The following is a 24,215-nucleotide window of genomic DNA, read 5'->3' as shown; positions in this document are numbered from 1 at the left end:
CTTGTGCATGCTTTGCTGTAGAAGACAAAACCATGTCGAACAATCTTCAAAACCTTGGCTTGGGATGCTTCAGTTGCAGTTGTCACCTCTGTTTTATTGACATCCATATCCCTCAGCAAGTCATCTTCAACCACAACATCTTGAGGGGTGGAATATACTTTCGCATTGATATGCTTGTGCAGTTTTGGTGTTTTCTTTTTGCTACTAAGCAGCACCTTCTGGAAGTAAGCTTTCACTTGTCCTTTTGGCATGCTTTTCATTCCAAGTTCTATTTGCTTTTCTGCATGGAGTGACCAAAATATTTCGGTACAAACATTTCCTTTCCCATGCACGGACTGCAACATTTCTCCATTGCAGGATTCAAATCCAAAGCATGACCATGCCCATAATGGCCCCCACATCTTCACACAGTCTGCATAGTGCCATAGATTGTGAACATTTAGTCCAGCAAAGTTTTCTCCATACAAATCTGTTGAATTCTTGTAGAATGCATGAAGCAAGGTCTTTGCTCTGAGCAGATTCTGCGGTGATATGCATTCCATCAAGAGAAGATGGATTCCTTCCACTAAACAAGCAAAGTGTTTAAGGTATGTATGAGGTAGGATGCCCTGTAAACAAGGAATACTGTAGAACAGAAACCAAGAACGAATTTCAGATGCTTTCCAGCGATGATAGTTGTTCTTCAGTTTTCTAGGCAGTCTGTTTATTAAATATGGAGGTCTGATTCTTTTCAGGAGATGGTCTAAGTCTTCAATTTTGTTTCCAATGAAGAAAACTTCTTTGTAGAACTTGGCATCAAACCAGAGTGAAAAAAGTTTCTTGTTAATTCCAAGTAAAACTCCATGCATATAGTCAATAACAATATGCTGCTGTGGCTGGAAGAAAGGCAAGCAAAGTACACTTTTCCCATGGAAACCATGGGTAGCTCTTCCCACTTGACACTGCCTCCAGAAGCAGCTTCGCGACACTGAACTTTTGTCCTCATGGTTACTTCATCACTGTATGGAAAACACCGACAATGCCCTTTCCCTGATGTGACAACTTTGCCAGGTTCCTCACAGTAAAGGCAGCTACTCGCTTCCATTGTGCTGCACAAAATTCATGGCATATGCTCGGGCTTGAAGATCCATCGAGCCAAGAAGCAGCATTGCTCGACAAATCTTTCCATTCACAGGGAAACCTGTTCTGTATAACTTCATCATATCTTTGACAAAGGGTGAAAGAAACGTGTTCATTGATGGCTTACAGTCTCCTGCCATATTCCCCAAACAACCAAGTTCTTCTTCAAGAAACGCTTCCTTTGGGGAAGTTCATTTACAGCCAGATACACTGGCCAAAGAGAAACACTTGAGGATTTGAATAACGGAATTCCATCAGTATTCCAGGTTAATGTGATGTTTAGGGTATTATTGACATTGTCCAGGAAATTGCCAGGCTCACACAACTCTTTGTACATACTACCTGAAGTGACATCACAAATACATGCATTGTCAGCATCGGTGACCCTCTTTTCAATTTCTTTTTTGAATTTTTCAAAGTTTCCATGTCTCTGAAGAATATTATGAGCTGTTCCTCACAATTGCTTGTTGCAAAACATACACGCTTCTGTCGGTGTCTGTAATCTTTCTTGCTCCACAACCTGGGTTCTACACATCAAGACATCTTCTTTAAATAAAGCTCCACAAACCCTACAAAATGTCATGAAAAATGATCTCTTCATTTGCCAGTTTCTCTTTCAGTTCCAAAACATTTCCTTCACAAATGCTATTTTCTGGCAAATGTAGTTTTATTACATCCAACAGCTGCTGAAATGCCACACCTGACAATTTTTGTGAAATAGCATAGGCACACAGTAATAGCATATGTTGTTGATGTGATGGATATCGGTGACCTTTGCAAAGTATCTGATGGAGGAAACACATACAAAGGTGGACCTAGTAGTGAGCTATTGTCTAAAGATGGATCCTCCTCTGATGAGACAGCAGACTCATCTGAAGAACTTTCAGCATCGGAACAGTCATCACTACAGTCCATATCCACAAGCAGAAAATTGTCTCCTTCAGCATCTTTATCTTCTGCATAATAGAAATTGCTTACACCATCATCCGCCAATCTAAATAGCATTGTCATGCAAGTTTTCTTCCACCTCTTGAATTACAGTAGCTGCTGAAGTTTCTGATCCATCTTGATATGATGCTGATGTGGGAATAATGTTGCTTGGCGCCATAACCTGGTACATTCTGATTAGAAAACACTGACTGATCTTCTTCCTCTTTATCTTTACATGAACTTATTGCTGCATCCTGATTACTAATTAGAGAGTGATCACATCCATACATGGATTGAGTACTGCTTGGGGTCATGATGGTTTCATTCTCTGCACAATCCTTTTCTTGTTCAACTTCCTTCTCTTTCAAGTTCCTGGAAGTAAAAAAAACTATGAAAGATGCTTATCTCCTGAAGCAATTCCATGATATGCCAAATACTGACCAAATAATTGTATTGCAGTGTTCATTCAAGCATTTCTAAAAAGTGAGCCCATGGCCCAGCAGCCCTCAGTTATGTGGGCAATTTCGAAAATATTGTGGGTCATGTCAAATTGCTGTGACTTAAAGCAACACACTACTAGTTACTACTATGAATTTACTTCCTTTTTTAAACTTTCAATAGAGGTTAAATCCACAAGAGAAACCAAACATGTTCTTGAGTTTTGCTTGAGGTGCCAGGCGTTCCGCCCGTACCCTAACAGTGCACCATGTTAAATATTAGTGCGTTGAATAGCAAAAGGGCCTAGAATGAACTCTGGTATTGCAATATATTAAAAATGGTCTTATACACTGCAATTAATTACTTGTCCAATGAAGTAGGCACTGTTTGATACCAATAAAGACAATAACATACAACTGACTGGGAAGTATCTCATTCCCCCACCAGGCAAAGTTATTTCACATTGTGAACATTTTTGTACCCTGAAGAAAAACGGTATTCCCTTTGAAGCACATTCCTTTTATTGCAAAATACTAAGATATGCAATTTATGAATCCTCATAGGCCCACAGTGTTAAAATCTACATTGAAGGTAAGATTTTGGCAAAAACTATCATGCTCTCTGATGTTTTTGTTTTAAGTCTTACACTATTGACATACGCTTGTTTATAAGATATAAAACTACATGCATTCACTACATGTAATTTCAAAATTGGTCTTCATGGGAAAAAGTCTTTTTTATATTAATAGAATATATTATATATATTTATATAGAAAGCCTGCCTTGAAAGTCTGTAGCCCTATATGCACCACTGCTGATACAGATAGCTCACACATTGTATGAAATCCACTGAATCTCAACTTACCATCTTGATTGGGTGCTGATCTTGGAATCCTGGCAGTAGGACAATAATCATACAGCTTGTATCTTTTCGATGCAGTTCCAGCTAAAAAACAAATTGAACAGAAACAACTTGAACAATTTAGATAGCTCTTCCTCGAAACTGCAGTTGTTTACAAACTAAATTCATAATGAAAGGGCAACACATACCTTATTATACTCCTATCTTTGAATGATTGAATTGTGCATACAAAATAGAGCCTATTTGTCATTGCTAAATATCATAAAATGGGAGAGAAGTATAACCAGACATGCCAACCCCAAAGTGTTTCAAACAGTTTCAAGGAGCAAAATTGGTAGTTTGACCATAAATTTAGTAGTCAACTAAATACTTAAAATCATGATGGATTCTGAGAAAGATAATAATCAAGAGTGAAGCTTTCATTGCATATACATGTATGTCCAACAGCAGATTTCCACACATTATCAGCATTACATTTCTTCATGTCGTTTTAGGCCATTGTGGGTAGCCTAATGGTTAAAGCGTTAGCTCAAATCACACCGAACAACGAGGTTCGAATCCCAACATGGGTACAATGTGTGAAGCCCATTTCTGGTGTCCCCATACCGTGATGTTGCTGGAATATTGCTAAAGCGGCATGAAACCAAACTCAGTAAGTCAGTCATGTCGTTTCTTTTAGGTAAAATGTGTATTTAATCGAATTTAAAATGTATGTTTTTGTCCATGTATCTAAATTTTGATGACGTTTCTTCAAATTTCATAGAATTTCTAGTACAATCGTAGTGGTGTAGTCTGAGGCTAAAATTTGTAGCGACTACAATAAAATCATATAGTTGGCATCCCTGTGTAACTATTATGATATAGAACCAACTTTATGGATAACAACTTCCTTTATTCGTGAGAGCGACATTTCGATAATGATTCTTGTACCACTGTCATACTCTGTATTGTACTTCCCAACTAGATGACTAACGGGGTCGGGTGGTCATCGTGTCATCGTATCCCGATTGCATAGATCGATGCTCATGTTGTTGATCACTGGATTGTCTGATCCCGACACAATTATTTACAGACCATTACCATATAGCTGGAATATTGCTGATTGCGCGTAAAACTAAATTAACTCACTTACTCTTAATTAACTTATTATCAACTATTGCAGTGACTCATTATTGTTTCAAGTAATAATCAATGGAACGTGATCATATTATCATTTCCCCTCTATTTTAAGTTCTTCATAATTTAGAACCAAGTGGAACATTATGATAATGGTTAAATGCTCATACCTCTCACTGAATGCACAGAATTAAGATGCTTTCAGAGTCTGTTTCCTTGACAAACTTTTTTGTGACAAACAGGACAGATCCATACTGAGGTCCCCTGCAACATTCTTCTTCAATTTCTGCTTCAGTGAAGAAACTGTCTACCTGTACAACAATATTCATGACATCATATATAGGGTCACATAACATAACATGAACGCCTATTCATTTTGCTTATGTGGTTTATACATATTTATTTGTCAAAACTATTGGCAAACAAGCTAGAATTAGAAACTTATATTATGGCGCTCCAATACAATTTACAAAGGTAAACAAACCAAACTTTCCATACAAAAATAATCACATGAAAACCAAAGGGTAATGTACAATCAAAAGTTAATTAATAATTCAAGAGCATTTTCATGATAACAACTCATATATCTTTTAAAGCTAACATGCAATTCTTCACCAGATTTGGTATCAAATCTACCAGAAGTTGTTATGAAGAGGTAAACACTGATTGTAAGATGGCTAATCTATCAAGATCAGATATTTCATATAGAATTGTCTTGAGGCTATGCCCATTTTTGTAATATAACGCATCATTTCTTAACACATAGTAGTTGGCCATAAGTGAGCCACCATTAGTGGAATTTCCATAGATTTACATCTTAATTAACAATTGCAAGAATAATATTCACAAATTGAGTAGAAGGCATTCTATTTTGATATTTTGCAAACATCTTGGAAATCATCTTCAGCTATGTGCATGTGCATAATTTCTTTCAAATTTTCATCTTTCTGTTGATTAGTTATCGAATGACACTTGATTAAGCACCATATGTAAGTACAACTTTTAATCTATCCCATAGACAGCCATGTTATACCTGATTGGTATGTCTAATATGTTGTATAATATAGCTGCAGTTTTCTTAATAATCATCGGAAAATACAATGTAAATTATGTGTATGTAAGCTATGATTTCAGCTGGTGTAGATAAGTATTGAAAGCAATTCAAAACTAAATTCATATCAAAAATTATTCTTGCAAGAGTTAATCAACAAGCAAGTCTATGTGAATATGACTCACTTATGGCCAACTGCTGCAGCATAGCTTGGACAGGCAAGAAGAAATGTGGTGTATATTCACGAACGAGGACGGATCGTGTGAGAGTGAGACATGTCTTCAAATTTATGATTTAGCTTGTGTAACTATTATCTGGTTACTATGAAAGTCCTATTGGAAGAAGAATCGTGGAGATAGACGGACAGAATATACATGTATATATTATAACGTGTCCAAATATATTCAAGAGCTCGTAGAATCCGAGGCTGCCACATCATAACAACATCGAAATGTACATGTCTTCTAAGAATATATCGCAATATCGAGTAGCAAACAAGACTATGTAGCATTTCTTCTCAAGGAAAATAGCTTTTAAGACATCTATTACATAAAAAGACTTACCTCTGACACTTCTTCATCCATTTTATCGTCCTTAATCGAACGTTTTCAGTCTTTATGTAGTCTGCACTTGGCGCCAAACCACAACCGGATGTGCGTCTTGTGCAAATTCCAAACAGTGCCAGCAATGCCATTTGTTAGGAGCTGCTTCGCATGATGCGGTGTAGCGAGAATTGATCGACTGGGTCTAAGAAAGTGCCAGCGCAGACTGCTTCCGACGGCAAATCCTTCGCTCTTCTATATATATGCTTATTTCACATCAACCATACTGTTTTCAAACAACGTACCTGCGGCTTGCATTTACACTAAAGTATATGTTTCAGCAAACGACGTTTGAAGTGTGTGTGTGTGTGTATATATATATATATATATATATATTACATAGAATATTATGCGTATTTAAACAGTGATCGTTATGTAACAGTAACAAAATATTTTCATCGGGTAGTAATTTCAGAATATATATACATATCCGTTTTGTGATGAGATTCTTGAGAGGTATTTAGAAGTTGGTGAATATATAAGACAAGTAAAATGGATGGCAACTTTTGATTTATTGTGATGTTCCTATCATACATCTAGAAAACCGAAATTGACCAATTGAATGCAAAATTTAATTGAAGAAAAAAAGAGATGCCTTATAGATGAATGTTGAGTGTGTGAGAGTATACCGTTTCACCCTTTACCATGAGTTTTCAATTTGGTTTAAACATATTTATTTCATGAAAAGCATCCACAGAAATTTCATGAACTGGATTGGTCAACAAGCTCAAAAGACCGCTCCAATATACATAGATATATGAAACAAACAGTAACATGACAAGAAAAAGATTATATCTAATGGAAGTAGATGGTATGACATGTAGTCGGGAAATTAAAATCATGATGGTTGTATGCATTTAGGGCATTTGCAGTCGGGATCCATAGTACATGTAGTATAGCTTTGAGAATTATAGGTTTTTAATTTCTTTTAAAACATACCGTTTCAGAACCGGCGCATTACCCGTTTTATTCTCTGTATGCAAGGTGACGGCCCGACACCGCGGAAAATATCAAATTATAGAGAACCGAAACCGAGAAAAAAGATCGTAAAAATCTGTTAAGTTGAAACCGATCGCGCAAAACTCCGAATGCCTGAATTCAATTAAAATAATTAAAATAACAAAACAGGTTGTATTTACACTTGACATTTATCATAAAACGTTGAACTTGTGTTTTCATTTCAACTCGGAGTAGTGAATACTTCCATTGCATGTTTGAACAGTTCACGCTGAACTGGTAAAGTTAAAAACAACATTGGTTCGACATGGTGTTTTCATATCTAAGTAAAACACATATTTAAAATGCGCTTTTCGTAAAGTAATAGCAACACTGGTTCGACTTTATGTTTTCATTTCTAAGTTAGAAAACCCCGAATCGTGTGATATTTTGCGGAACCAACTCCCCTTTGGAACCGATTGAGCGAACACCTTTTCCGTATTTGAAGAACGTTTCGCAGAATCGGATATAAACCCTTATGCAACACCCTGAAAACACGTTTGAAGTAGCTGCAGAATGTAGGTTGAAGGAATTTACAATTCTTCCCTATTCGGGGAATATATTTCAATTTGGTACCACAGTAGCAAAACATGTAAATTTCCTTTCATATAGCATATTATTGGTAGGTACCAGCTATGGTCCATTGCTTCTATATATTACTCATCACACTTACAATGCAGGCCCTTAAAATAGTTTCTAGTTTAAACGGGGACGGGTCACCCCGAAGTCCATTTCTAGAATATTGCTAAAAAGCAGCGTAAACTATAAACTCACTGACTTAACGGCGACGGGATTATAATATGACTTTCGAAAGTGATTCACGACAATCAACAGTCAGCAGAATTTATTTCAAATGAATTTATTCCAAATGACCCCAAGTGCTACAGGGTTTGTATGAACATGTCTTTTCAATATTTGAAAATCATCCAGTCCGACAAAACATGCAGGCTAATATACTCGTAAATCATTCAAAACAATGCACCTGTTTATAATGCTAGAAGTTATTGCCAGAACGGATTTCCTGACATAATACCCTGGTTAGAATGCTAAACTGGATACAATGCCATTTGCCAATGGTTTTTGTAAGAAACTTCATTTCCCCTAATTACACTAGCTGCATACCTTAATTGGTTAATTGACTTCAAATTCTCAGATTTATTGACCAAACTCATTAATGCTTTTAGTGGTCATGTAATCCCAGATGTGTTAACACATGCACGTCACAATACACTTCCTGCACCTACAACAACAAGTCACCTGCAGCCCGCATAGATGCTGGGATTATCCTGACATTCAAGGTTCATTACAGGGGACATCAAGCTCACTCAGCCTCAAACTGTCTTATTTTGTAATGATGCCACCCTGGACATAATGCCATATGTTCACCTGTACAAACTGTGGCATAATAATCAGGTATACCGTGTAATAAAAATACATACGAATCCGATAGGAATTAGCTTTCGATAACGTTTCATTAAATATAATATGCTCAAATTAGAAAGTTAAAAATATCTTAGAGAAATGTGACCAGGTACGTTTGGTATACATACATATTTACCTCATTGGGCTAAGTCTAGCTTTAGCTCTTGAACAGGCCACACGTTGGTTTAGTGTAATAGATGGACAAAGGTCACGGAACTTATTCCGTATTATTATTGTCTAATGGATATATTTGCATTAGCCATATGTCACTTACGTCTCACAACATGTCTCAAATGAAATATCATTTTAGCTAATGTAAAGTCAATGCGTGCTGTTAAAGTGCAAACCAAACTATCTCATTCTGTTAACTGGAAATATTCTCCAAGTCAGTGAAAAAATGTGATGAAACAAAAACGATATTCGTTACGTGATGTTTTCTGCCAGGAGTTTTGTTAATGTTTTACCCTTGTGAAGGGAGCCTTTATCTTTTATAATTAAAATTGTTTACGAATTACGAATATAATAGCCCATTTGTAGTTGTTTGTTTCTATTGCTACTAAATGGCTGAGTACATGTTTGTGGTGTTCCAAGTTGGAGAGATCATTTACTATGCGGCAGTGAGTGAGAGAATTTAAGATACATGCTAGAATTGTAGCTTACTCTCAAACATTGTGTGTGATGAAAATTCTAACTAGTACAGAGCATACTGTTTAACCTTTTCGATTATATGTCCTTTCGTATGCAAATAAATGTTTTTGAGCAGTCACCATGCATGCGATAACTACTAACTCCGCAACTTTACCAATGTGGTGAACTGAATAAGAATCATCAGCAATCATTTTTGTGCATGTAATTTTGTGTATATTTCAGTGAATTTTGTATATATTCATTTTGCACCATTTTGATACAAAAAGAATAAGTTCTTCCGGATTAATAAAGTTTTACACCTTAAGCAGGGGTGGGGGGAGGGTTGTGCTTTTAACAGGAAGTGTGATCTGCGCACGTGCGTATGAATTGGTGGTCCCATTTAAAGGCATCGACAATCATGGGACCATTCTCCGTTATCACATATATCCACAGCGACTCTGGATACTGCCAGCGCACAAACCAGTATGGTTATGTTCTTTTATATCGCGTGCTACTTCGAGAAGACCAGTGCGTCTTAGCTTCTGAGAAAGAAGAGGAATTAATTTTGGACCATGGACAGGCCGACGAAGGTGACACGGTGGCAAAAAAGCCGCCAAGACCAGAACTCTCGATGATTCCGGCCTTGAAAGATTGAAGCCGATGTCACCTACAGTGCAGCGGTGCTTTTTCCGGTCACAGAGGCAAGTATGATTTGAGCATTGCATACCATTTACCGTCAATAACTTTAACTGTCCCAAAAATATACCTTTACACTTTGCTGCCAAGCATCTGACTTTCAGTACACTTCACTGTACAGGCATTATACAGCCAAAAACACATTGGCAAACAGGCCTACGCACTTTAGAAGATTGATTAATGAATAGTTTGGAATAGTTTATTGACAGTATTTTCAATTTCGGACTATTTTCATATTGTCGCCAACTTCACGCAAATTCTAGGATTGCATTTTATATGAAAAGTGAATATTTAAGTTCAATCACTAATAATGCTTAATTATTAGGCTTAGGAGAATATGCATTTGGCGATATGTGATTTACATTTTATATATATCAGTTGTATTATTCTGCAGTTATCACCTTCATTATATATGTGTACATTATGAGCTCGTTAGGGACTTCAATAAATAGTCAACTGTGCCAAATTCCCTTCAGAGAGCAATTGCTGAATGACCTGAAAGTGGTTTTGTGACAGTTCGGAATATTAGATGCTCAGCTATGATCGAACCAGAATATTTATGCTGACAATATTTCTTACAGGCAATATGATTCTGATGTATGGTTTCCAATCTCAAGGTAAACAATAAGATCTGAGATATCTTTATGAACCTAGGTCCACCTTAGGGACTGCTCATAATTTATGGCTCGGAGGGGTAAAGGCAGGACATGATTTTTATGAGTAGCATGTACAATGTGAAATGGTCTCTCCTAAAATTAATGTACAGCAAGTGATACCCCTGCATGTCGTACAAAACAAATATTCCCTCCTTCCCATAATTTCTAAGCATAATTTTAAACATTTATATGTTCAAATTCACACACACACACACACAAACACACACACACAAACACACACATGATCCCCTAGAACAAAATGGGTGACCCCTTAAAATCATCATCACACACACACACCTAAGCCGCATAACTTATGAAGGTCCTTTTCAAACCCTTCTATAATCTTTCTGTGTCTTATCATCCAAATCTTTTTTCAGACAGAAGAGCGTGCTCAAAGCCAAATTGCAGAGGCATATGGCAACACGAAGCAGAAGGTGAAAAGTTCTTTTCGCCATGGTGGATTTCGGAAAGGCACAGTTTTTGCTTTGAGGCAAAACAAAAGAGGTGCCTCAGCAGGAGTACAGAAAGTTGTAGATGAACTTAAAATCGCCAGGTGAAGTCTTCCAAGTTATGTTTCTATTAATTTTATCTTCTGTTAATGCATTTGGCATATATTTCTATTGACATAAGTCACTAATTGAACCTGATGACTTTTTGAATATGATATTTTGTTTGTTTCCGCCCCAAGTTCCAGACCATATGCTAAATCTGTCAGCAACAAGACCATCAGTTAAAACCATATATGTCAGTGCATATAACTCTGATTAATCATTTTGATAACTGGCCATATTATTTTTCAAAATAATAGCTCTAGCCTTTATAATTTCAGACTTCTCAGAGCCCAGCGAAAACTGCTGTCGAAAGGAAGACAACAGAGCAAAGTTCCATAAGTAAATAATGTCTCTCATTCTGATCATTTGATGCATGTGGAATGACTTGAACAATCTCCTTTGTAACTTAAAACATAGTGCAATTTTTCTCTAAACACTCTGTATATAAGCCCCATAATCTTGTTTATTTACCAATATTTTTGTCACTTTGTCTTCAGCTTTCTTTGTTCTGAAGAGGTTTTAGAAACCACCTTACAAGCAGTGCTAAAGCAAACCTCCCGCCAAACACCAAACTTCAAAAAGGTAATAAATGAAAATATACTTCCCATCAAAAGTTTAGACTCACTTAAAACACTCACTATATGTTACACATATATATGTGGTTCACATCAAAAGATTGATTTCTTCCACCAATCCTAAAACCAAAATGCAAACCTTTTATGCAGATGACCATATGAGGATCACTTTTACCTGCCGTCTAAAGTGCTACGTGCAAACATCATGCATGAACAGTCAGCTTACTCAAGTGCAAAGTCCTGTTTCAGAATCAGCCAATTTCTCACCGATTTTCATCATTTAAGGGAACCCAAGGAGAACACCGCTTTTCAACATTACTTAATTTGTTTTATAACACATCAGTTCGTGTAAACAGTACCTTTAAACAGTATGAATACTTTGCAGTATTTAGTTCTAGAACAGTTGCCTGAAGTATGGGCTATATTTACACTAGTGAGTCTCAAGTTTGATGGAATGTCTATAATTTGGTGAGCTGCTTTTAAAATCAGAAATAAAACAAGTCATTAATCTGTTAAATGAGGATCATGCTTTACTAATTTTTTCTCACTGTTTGCAGCAGCGTAGTTGATGGCAAAGTGGAGATAATGAAGAAAAAGGTAGGAGAGAGATGCTTGACATGATTTCTTTTGAAATTCCAGAATTGTGCAATCACACACTGACTTGCATACCAAAGACTAATATCCTTTGCTATGCCTTATTTTTGTTTATTTGGTTATTTTCAAAGCTTATCAACCAAAACAAACAAATTAGATAACAAAATATTTCTTTGACTGCTTTTGTATGTACGAATATCCCAGTATATAAATATAAGTGATAATGAATTGACAGAAAAGAAAGGCTATATATTGCAATTGTTTGGTAAATCAGTGAAGTATTAATCTGAAGTTGAAATTTCTTTTATTATTAGAAGTAGTAGGTTACTATAATGCAGTGACTTTGATAAACTGTTTATTCTCTTCTGTGACATTTCAGCATTATTTAGAGAGTCTATACAGTTATAGCTCTTTGTTTTTCATTCAGCTTGACAGTGTTAAGAAACATGGAGGTGGATGCCCTGGAGGAAGAAACAGGGAGCATTCTGGCTTGGAGAACAGAGGTACGCTTGCATCTTGGATCACGATTATTAAATACATCTGCCATTTGAAATTAATTGATTTCCAATTGGTTTAATCACAAATCAAAATAGATGGTGTAATATTGAGAGGTAGTTCTTAAAAGAAATTGAAAGAACTGTCTATTGTCATTTGATTGCTATGGGAAAGTTGGGTGTGGATAACATATGTTTATAAATTACCAGTTGATCAGTTTTACTTCTCTGATCTGAAACCAATAATGTATTTTGTACTGGAGGTTTGGAATGGAAAAGTTTGCATAATATTCTTGAAAATGAATCCAAGAAAAATCTTAACAAACTTGCTATTGATCATTATTGTAACATAATACATACTCTTTGACAATTTTAAGTACATAACTGTTCTACTGTTACCAACAACATGCTTGTAAACAAATTGTATTTGAAATTTCTTATTACCAAAAGATTTCAAGCAGAAGGTATTTCTAAGATTTTTAATTCAATCAAGACAAAGTCACCTGGATATATTGCATTGTCCATCTCAGCTGACTCTGTGAAGATCCAGGTTAGAATTAGTCTTCAGCATTCCATGCTAAGTTGTAAGAGGCTTACTAATGGGATTGTGGTGGTCAGGCTCCACTGGATTCTATAGGTTGACATGTTATCAATTCATGATTGCATAAACGATGCTCATGTGTGTTAATTACTGATTGTCTGGTCCAGACTCAATATTTACAGACAGCCATGTAGCTGGGAATATTGCTCAGTGGGGTGTTAATATCTAACCAACCAAATCATCCTAGTCTTTCTGGAAAAGTGGGTCCACTAGAGAATACAGGACTATAATGAAGTTCACTTTACTTGTTCAACTTTCAGTACAGATAAGGCACACCGCTGCAAGGGAAACAAGGGAAACCAAATCAAGATCTTCGTTCGCCAACACAGTACTAAAACAGCAACATCCACCAGCCAATTTCCAGCATATACTGCAAAACAACAACAAACTCACCCTCCCCGACTACTTGTACAGTGCACTATATTGTTAGTGCGCAATGGTTGAAAGGCACGAATGAGTACTGCATTGTGACATTTTATGCATTTGTGCTAACACATTAACAATCAAGGATAATGCTATTCATGCCTTTGGTAGGGTGTTAAAGGGCCTATGTGTGAGACCGTATTGTTATTTCAGTCAGGCTTAAATTTGTCAAGGAGCACAAAGATAACTGAAGGTGTTTGACATCACATCACCATTCATCTCATGTCTGTGCGAAACAGCTTCTTTTCATACCCTGCCTCTGCTCTTGATTCACTCACCTCTGCCCCGGTTCAGCTCACTTCTCATGTTCCTATTCCAGCACCCACCACTACCCACACTCCTGCCCCCGTCCCTCCACCTCCCACATGCTCACACCCGTTCTGTCCCTCCACCTCCCACTTCCCACGCGCATGCACCTGGCCCTCCACCTCCCACGCAGCACCTGGGCCCTCCACCTGGCCCTCCACCTCCCACACGCATGCACCTGGCCCCTCCACCTCCCACATGCATGCACCTGGCCTCCACCTCCCACACGCATGCACCTGGCCCCTCCACCTCCCCACATGCATGCACCTGGCCCCTCCACCTCCCACACGCATGCACCTGGCCCCTCCACCTCCCACATGCATGCACCTGGCCCCTCCACCTCCCACACGCATGCACCTGGCCCCTCCACCTCCCACCACATGCATGCACCTGGCCCTCCACCTCCCACCACGCATGCACCTGGCCCCTCCACCTCCCACCACACGCATGCACCTGGCCCTCCACCTCCCACTACACGCATGCACCTGGCCCCTCCACCCCCACTACTGCGTGCACCTGGCCCTCTCCCACTCTCCCACACGCATGCACCTGATGCTTCCCACTCACACGCATGCTGGCCCTCCACCTCCCACGCTGTGCACCATGCACCTGGCCCCTCCACCCCCACCTGGCCCCTCCACCCCCACACTCATGCACCTGGCCCCTCCACATCCCACGCCACCTGTTTCTTACACACAACCCTTGCTCCTCCTTGCTCCCCTGAACCTTTCCAAAGTCCTGACTCCATCTGTTCTTCAGCTTTCTCTTCCCTCAGACATGCTCCATCCACTTCCTTCACTAACATGGATCACTCACTCTGAATTTCTTTTCACCTCCACATACTTTCAATACACCTTCCAACTCGCCTGGCTTTTATCGTTCTGTTCTTTTGGAGTCACCATCGGACTATGCAAGAAATTCATCATGCTGTGGACATTGTAACAGCATGAGGTTTGAAATTCAATACCTCCACCAGGCACTGAACTCTTTGGAGAGGGAGATAAAGGAACTCAAAGTTAGTTGATATATAATGTGTATTTGTGTAAAAAATGGTCTTATGATTCAAAATGATTTTGTAGAGTAAAGTTTAAGTGCATTATTACATTGTACATTTGTTAGTCATTTAATGGAGCATTGTAAAATGTTTCATGTCAAAGTAATTAGGAATGAAAGGCATTAAAAATAGTATCCCTGTGGCTGTTACCTGATGTTTTAATATTGGTAACATGATTCATTTTGATATTTTCAGAACTCCAGAAACACTGGACAATCTGGAGACGACAGTGTAAGTGCTCTATTTCATAATTTTACAGAGGCCCAGATAAGCTGCGTATCGGGGTAAAATATGCAAAGAAAATTTCCATTTACGCATTGAAAAATAATTGTTGCGTACCAATTACGCATTTAAAATGTTAAATACACAAAAAGTTGAAAACAAATGCGTACAGAATATATTTATAAAAATTGCTTGCATAATGAAAAAGACATTGATTGCTATCAAGTTGTACTGTCAGTATAGGACTAGTGTTGTACTGTCAGTATAGGATGAGTGATTTTTTAATGAAATCATTTCCCTTATATTTAAGTTGGTTTTGATAAGTTATGGCATAAGGCAGAACATACCTGCTTAGTAAATTACTCAATGACGTAATACTTAGGTGAGTAAAATGACTGGAATACGCAGTATTACGCACATATCTGAAAGCAGTGGGTAACGGAAAATTGTATATTTTGTAGTCCTATCGTAAAAGCTGTACAATCTTCCTTGTAAACCATCCCGCCGTCCCATGTGTCCTCAACTGTATATTTGTACCTGTTACGTCGAATATCCCGGCCTGAGCGTAATAAAAGTTCTGTTCTGTTCTGAAGGTTAAACAATTTTTGTGGATTGTGTCAGTGGAAGAACAGGTATTTGACATAAAAAAGATACTTCGGGTTTTTCTCTACTTTCAGTGCTGAGGGTTTGAATATGTCAGTGAAGAATATATTTACTTTCAGATTCCAGCAGAACATCAACAGAAGAAGCATGATCTACAGAACTATACACAGACGCTTTACAATGGATTTCTTGAGGTAGGCTGATGTTCTTCTTATGAAAGATGTTGTAATATTTATGCTTTTCTTTTGTTCTCTTTTACTTGCTTTACAGATTGTTTACAGAAATATATTTGTCACTAAAATGATGGGAAGAATGAAATCAATCCAGTATTTGCTTTAGCTTGCTGGTACACTGCAGAATGTCTGGGGTAAAAATGTAGAAATGGTTTAATGTGGAAGGAGAATGTAGGACAGTTGTTGTTTTAGGCAACACAAACCTGATGAATACAGTGGGAATTGTGATGTGCATCTATTCATCCTGACAATGTCATGAAAACAACAAACTTTATTTTCATTCCCATATTAAAATGTCAACTTCAGTGAGTCTTTGTTGAGAAAATATTTATTGGGGTGCAGTATGCACTCTGCTTATCAATGGGATAAGAAAAACTTCTGAATATTAATTTTCCATTTCAGAAAAATGTACTGTCACTAGGTCCATAAAGCAAGTTAAAAATTAGGCCTGAGGTAGAAGAAATTACGTTAAGAATGATGGTGTGATTAATGCCTATTATTTTCAACAAGTTGTAGCAATATTAATGTAGGGCTCTTGTCTTCAGGAACAACTTGAAAGTCTTGCCATGAGGAAGAAATCACCTGGCTTGGCAATTGGATTACTATTTCGAAAGATGTTTTCCCTAGAAGAAATAGTTGGGAGGAGCGCGTCAGGCACAAGAGGGAAACCTGCCATTGATCAGACCAAAAAGGAGGCATTAGTTGGTGAGTAAATAAAAATGAATGAAACCATAACTTCAATGTAATTACCTGTTGATAATAATGCAACAGTTAAAACATAAAGCTGGGAGGGCCAACCATGATTTGAGGGGTGGTTAGGAGGTGTTTAAAACATGGTATTCCTACAAACCAAAACACATTGCACACGTTGATACAGGTGTTATTTTGAAGAAAAATATGTTTTCTGACACTTGTTAATTGTCCATAACAACATTGATTTGTTGAGCTGAAAAAACACACATTTTTTACAATTATAGAAATTTGAAAAAGGGATCAGAACTCATATTCCATGGCTTGAGTTTCACTTTTTCTTCCTTCTTTTCGTTCAATAGGGATCATTTTGAAGTGCTTTCCTGGTCGCTGCACTGAAGCTGATGTCCACCGAAAACTGGCAGACCTGCTCAAACCATCAAGATTCCTGGAGACAACTGATGAGTGATTTGTCTAGGCTTGCTCTGAGACCTGTATCCTTTTTTACTTAGTTTATATTTAAATGTGATAAATTGATAATATTTTCTGCTCTTTTTACATTGGTTGTTTTTTTACATTGTTTACAAATAAAAATTTCTTAAATTCTTAAATGACAGTTTTTGCCTTTTTTGTGCTGGATTCATTTGTTGTTTAAGGGACCCTAACCCTTTATACCTAAATGTTACACCTACATGAATTGTTTCGTGTAACCTGTTGCTTTTTGGTCTACAGTGTTACTTGTAATGAGTATGGTAAGATTGCGGTATTTCAGCAACAATCACTCGCGTCCGATTTTCTACTGCAAATAGTCATGCGGTAAACTTGCGGCTTTTCTGTGGAAAATATGCGGCAAATCAGCACCTACTCATGCGGCATTTCTGCGGTAAACTTGCGGATTTTCTACAGTTACAGTCATGCGGCATTTCTGCGGTAAACTTGCGGATTTTCTGCGGTAAATTCGTGCGGAATATCTGCGGCATTTTTGTGGTAGATTTGCGGCATTTTTGTGGTAGATTTGTGGCATTAGGGCCTCATGTTAATTTGTTTCTGTTTTCATGCCGCTAAAATTCCACATAAATGCCGCGTCCCAATACTCCGCATGTGTGGCAAAGTTGCGGCATTTGCATGCGGTAATTTCTGTGGAAAAACTGCGGATTACCGCATGTGTTGCGGAATTCTCACGTAGGGGTAACAGTGTATTATAAGTGTAGGTGTTGCACCATACAATAGCTGCATAGCTGATCCATTGAAAACAAGTGAGCATGAACAAGCTGAACCCCAAGCTACAGTTAGCCCTGGAAGCTTGTCACAGCAATTGTCTGACATTACAATGTTGGCTCTCAACATAACCGTACCCTAGCAGTAACCTTGAGAGGCACATTCGGTTAAAGGTCACATAAACCCTAGGGGTAAAAATACATAAATCACTAACTGGCATCGTTATAAATGAAACCCGTCATTAAAACTACTCATTTCGACCTTTAATTGACTTAAATCGACCTTTTTGACAACAGTGCACAATTCTCACCCATGAGCGAAATTTCAACCAATCAGGCGGCTAGCGACTCTGTGGCGTCATATGAGGAATAGCTTTGAGGGCGATGCAGAATTCATCTACATTTTAGGGGTAAAATTATCTTGTTTACAGGCTTGTATAAACCTGAAATCGTGACAATTGTTGTGGAAAATGAAAGCTATATGTTCTCACAATCTACTGGCATTTAATTTTGTCTCCTGCTTTGCCTAGTTTCGAGTTACAACTTGTTTTCATAGAGCGCTTCTGTCACAATTGATTGGTGTCGTTAGGCCCTATTTGTATAATGACTGATCCAAATTGATCCCATTTCTGTGTTTTTTACCTCGATATTTAATCATGTCATGTAAAAATCTGTTTGTATTCTCAAAACAGTGTCGGCCCATAAGTTTTCACATGCAATACAGCAATTAATACTCCCTTGTTGTAACCCGTGTTAGGTGGTATAAACCTACACATGTTATTTGTCATCATTCACTTGATGGTCAGTTAATGAATTTATAACAGGTATAATTAGTGGTAACACACTTAGATTACCGACAAAGGTTCCCATTTGGCATTTCTTGTGTCTGGAGTAAATATTCAACATTATGAACATCGATCAAAGGATTAACCGATAACACGCTGATTGATTAATTACTTTTATCTTACACAGCGGAATTGTCAAAGGTAGTGTTTATGTATGTAGATTTACTAATCTATACTGAATACACTCTGCCGTGTCGGTGTCTGCGTAAAAACAACGTCCTTCTTTCAAAGGATTAACCGGCAATACATTGATTGATTGCCCATTATTGGCTAACTAAATTACTGTTTTTAATGAAAGGCGGACATTATGCAATTAGTTGCCAGGTGTGCTATCTTGGGTGACCAATGAGACTATACACCAATACCTGAAAAGATTTATCACTTTTTCGTATATTAAACTGTTAAAAGACACATCATTTGGAACAGTTTTGTGGATATTGATGGATACATTCCTCAAACAAGGTAATGGCCTGATATTGTTCCTATAACTTTAATCTGTTTTAATTTTAATATTTGCATTTTGTTTTTTAATCATTTGTCGTAGCATTCAACAGAATCATTGTTTTCGCCGTGAAGTGTAATGAGACAGACAACATACACTAGGGTGTGTGTGCGAATTATGATTCACATTGGCAAACTATAAAATGTCTAGATATTACAGTTCTGTTATAAATTCACTATAAGTATCATCAGCAGATCGTCAGCTTTTTATTTAGTTTCAAAATGCATAAAAGTATGATAATAAACTAATTAGGATTATAAGACCAAATATAAAGACGCACATTGACTAGTATCTACATACTGGTGAGTGGACATTAACCATGTGAATGTAGCAAGAAATTTATCGGCGCAGTATTGTGACTTGACCCCCACCTCGCTTCCGTGGAAGAAATCGTTATGTTATAAGTTGTGTCATGCAAAATCCTTTTGGTTATGATTCCAATACATATTTAACTACGAGTAGAAAGTAGTTTTGATTTTCTAACTTGATGAAAACAAACTATAATCTCATTAATTCTAACAGACTTTACGATTTTCCAAAATGGCGGCCCTGTCGGAACATCCGCCAGTCTGTGGATAAATGCTATTTAGGTTTGTTTTCACCGAGTTACAAAATCAAAACTACTTTCTACTGGTAGTAAAATATGTATTTTATTGATAATAATAGGATTTTGCATGACATAGCGTATAACATAACAATTTCTCTCCTGGCAGCGAAGGTGGATGTCAATATAATACTACTTACAATATTATTGTTACTTCGACCACAACCTCACTTCCGAGGAAGAAATCGTTATGTTACAAGTTGTGTTATGGAAAATCTTTATGGTCATCAATCATATACATATTTTACTATAACTAGTAAGTAGTAGTTTGATTCTTTAACTTCCGTGAAGCGATCTGAACACAAGTAAGATATCGTTTCAGGCTTCCACAACGCTTTCGCTTCAGCACTCACAAACATAACCCATTTAGCACGAACTGCGGGGTCCTGTGGAAATCTGTGCATGGTGACACCATCACCCGACCCCTAGGAGCAATTGGCGACAAAGCAGCGATTGGCGTATGTAAAATCGTTGATGTCGAGAAATCATCAAAATGATGAGCGTGCTACACACTTTCTATACAACTAACTGAAAATCGTTCCTCATATGGCGTCACTGCAGTGCTCTGGCGACAGAGTTACGTAACCTGTCTGTGGTTTTAGTTGGCGGGAGAGAAAGCAGGCGACTTTTGGCCACTTTTAATGGCTTTCGGTATTAATTAACCACAAGTTTTTAAAGAATAAATTTGGTGTTCCGCATAAGACTAACCACAAATCTTTCATATGTAATGGTTAAAAGAGTAACAAAAACAAAGTTTAGTGGTTCTTCAATTACCTAATAAACCATATATTGAATGCTATTACTTTTAAATAAATAGGTCCAAAAAGAAAGGAATAGATTTCATGAACAGAATATCATTGAGTTTATACAAAGCATCCACCTATTTAAATATTCCATCCACTCATTCATTTATAATGTGGTTTGTAATTTTGTGTTTCAAAGAGGTTTTCTTGCATATTTGGGACCCATACATATAACAATACAGGATTTTGAGCACCCCTACATGGCCTCTAGGGATTGTGCTGGGTGAGATGCAATTAAACAGACCTTGGAAATATTATAGTCCATACATATCTAATGTGTTGAGATTTAAATCTGTGGGCATTCATATTGGATATGAGGTGTTGTTATTATTCCCATCACCTGTGACACTTGACAATGAGGCTGTTTGTTGATTGCGGAGTCAGATTGATGAGATTTCACTACTGACAATGGCCGCCACTCAACTGTGTTGGCTCAAATGTTCATTTCTTAAGAGCTCATTTAATAGTTTGGATACATAATATTTGACATGGGTCCTGATGTCTAGTAGCTGAGAAAGTGGGCAATAAACAGAGAACCCTTCAATGAATAAGACCAACTGGTTGTTCCCAAGTAGCCTGCCAAAATAGGCGTATTTTGTATAGCCATCTAGTTGACATTCATTGGCTGTTTGCTTCAGGATAGCTGTTTTGTTCCATGGTATTGAGTGATATTAGACAACCATACCAATTGCCACAGTTGGACAGGCTACAGGCTTCAGGGACAATAATGCCGAATTTATGTATGTCCCCGTTTAAAGTAGGACAAAACCATGTTGGCAATTAACACTTTCCACTGTAAGTGTATTGCAATGTTCAGAATCAATTTCTTTAGAATGTTCTGATTTTTCTGTGATATTTTTTGTTTTCCTCCTCGAAATATTCCATAAGAATATTCTGCATGGAGGTTGAAATATAAAACTAATGTCTAAATAACAAGAAAAGCAGTATACAAATGCATTGACCCTGAACTTGCCTACCTTACCATATCATAATCCACCACCCCAAGAAATCCCAACGTTACCACCACCCCTCCCCGAAAAAAAATGAAAAGAAAAGAACAACACCCCTACCATAACAACTCACAGCTCCAAACATCCCCCAGGGACGGTGGGGTAGCCAGTGGGTCCGGGTTCCATTTCCAACTTGGGTATAATGTGTGAAGCCCATTTCTGGTGTACCCAGCCGTGATATTGCTGGAATACTGCTAAAAGCAGAGTAAAACAAAACTCACTCACTCAAAACATCCCAGGCCTAAAGTCGCTGTGATAAAGTCCATTGTGGTTTTTCTCATAGCAAAAATAGAATTTACAAGAGTTAATCATGTGACTATTACATTAAGTGATCAGTTGATCAGTTGATGGGAACAACATAGACAATGTATGACAACTCATTACTGAGATAAAGAGGTTTTATTAACCTTTAACAAGTTTCAATTGAAGCTGCATTGCGAGTATTGATTTATGTTAGGAGGCAGTAAAGGAACAAATGGTGACTGTTGAGGTGTATCAATGTACCTGTCCAGGGGTCTTTGTTTTAGTGTTGTTCCCAGGACTTGTAATGCGCATCAATGTGTATGATCATCTGACTACTTCCCAGTTTTCATCTCAGTACAGTTGGGCGTGGTGGTGGGAGTGACAACTGGTCACAGGCCACTGCAGTTCTCCATACAAGTCATTTTACCATTTAGCTTTGTTTACCATCTCAAGACTGAACTCACTGAATCATGGTCTGCTCCTGTGAAACTTCATCCCTGTGATTGACAATCGCATCTTCATCCTATGATGTTATCAAATACAAGGTCATTATGTATGGTTGTGCCTGAAGTTGAAGCACTCCTGAGCAGTTGATGGAATCATTAGTCCTACAGCGGATAGGAAACAATTACAGCCATACAAACTGTATTGATCGTTTGTGAGTTGAATGTTGAGGTACATGTACAGGTTTGACATTTCAGGGTGATGCTATAGACCGTCCTTCAGAGCCTGCCCCAGAATCCAGCCAGGGGCCCCCGTCTCAGGATGAGGACACTAAGGAAGGGGGTGAGGAGGGGGGAGAACAAGATGAGGATCAGACCACAGAAGACTGAAAACACCCACAACATACTCAATACTAATCATGTCTAATTGCATTTGAGCATTATGCAAATCTCGTTATTTTGGTAGTTTACAAACATGCCATCCATTGACATATTTATTATTTGTTATAAATGTCACTGTAAATCATTGTGAATGCCTGTGTGAATATACAAGTTTGGAGGAAGAAAACAAGAAATGATTGAAGATTCAAATAGTAAGTTCACTGGAACTAGTGAACATTTGAGTTCTGAAGATTTTAAAATAGTGTAAAAGTTAACAGGATACTATGATATGTTTTGTATTTATGAAATTTGTTATATAAGTGTCATATATTTACAATGTGTGAGTTTGTATTTTGTAATGACAGCACACAGCATGATCATACATGGGCATGTCGTATGTCTGCCTCATTCTATACAGGGCATGCATGTATGCTATTGTACAGTTATACAGTGTCTGTCATTGGCCACATAGTGCATGTAAATAGCAGTGTGTTCTCTGCCAGGTTAACTTATCTTGCATTCCACTCCACATGTGTCTGGTTGGATGTGGAAGATGATGTACAGAACTATAGCTGTGGTATACACTGGACACTATGTACATAAAACCCCTCAAACTTATTTTCATCTCTGATTCTGATTAATACTATATTTTTATCAATAAACTTCCATCTTTTGTTGAATCTTGGTACTTGTGTTTTTTTGTTGAAAGATTTCTATTGTTATTGAAAATGAATTAGAAAATGTGAATCGTATCTCAGCTGTCTATGAACCGCAGGATATACAATAAAACTTCAAGTAGATTTCCAGGAAATGTGTGCAAGATTCAAGATGATATCTGCAACAATGTTATACATGCTGTTTGTTATGTATGCTGAATGCAACATATATTAAGATTTATAATAACTGGTAGAAATAAAACACTATAATGTGAACAAAACTATGTGACTATTAGATAGGACTTGTCAGTCAGTCAGTTTCAGAAAAGACATTTGTACTGAGTCCACAACGTTTTACAGCAAATGTCTAGTCATGGTAAGGGACCCTTCAATAATTTATGGTGGTGGTGTGTGTGTGTGTGTGTGTGTGTGGTGATGATGATGATTTATATAGAGAGGCATGTACTATGTGAGTGCCCCCCCCTAAAATTTAGGTACAAAGTAAGTGAAGACCGCCCTGCATGTCATGTACAAAGCAATGACCCCCTCCCCCTTGCCATATTTTTTAAGCATAATTTAAAAATATTATTGTGCACAAAATTTTTGACCCCCCCACCCTCGGTACATGTGTATCAAATTGATGCCCCCTC

General features: G+C 37.6%; 1 protein-coding gene across 1 annotated transcript in view; it reads left to right on the top strand.

Annotated features, from left to right (window-relative positions):
• The window catches only part of LOC124264975 (radial spoke head protein 3 homolog B-like), a 36,926-nt gene extending 13,337 nt beyond the window's left edge, over nucleotides 1–23,589 (top strand). The window contains 1 exon segment of the mRNA XM_046699756.1: nucleotides 22,787–23,589. Within this exon segment, the coding sequence (XP_046555712.1) occupies nucleotides 22,787–22,918 (132 nt within the window). The 3' untranslated portion in view covers nucleotides 22,919–23,589.
• Nucleotides 23,590–24,215: the final 626 nt, after the last annotated feature.

The sequence above is a fragment of the Haliotis rubra genome, unplaced genomic scaffold (assembly GCF_003918875.1).
Source record: "Haliotis rubra isolate DU_JTF1 unplaced genomic scaffold, ASM391887v1 Scf953, whole genome shotgun sequence".
Lineage (NCBI taxonomy): Eukaryota > Metazoa > Mollusca > Gastropoda > Lepetellida > Haliotidae > Haliotis > Haliotis rubra.
Note: the sequence above shows the minus strand (reverse complement) of the source record. Positions and strands in the feature narration are given on the sequence as shown.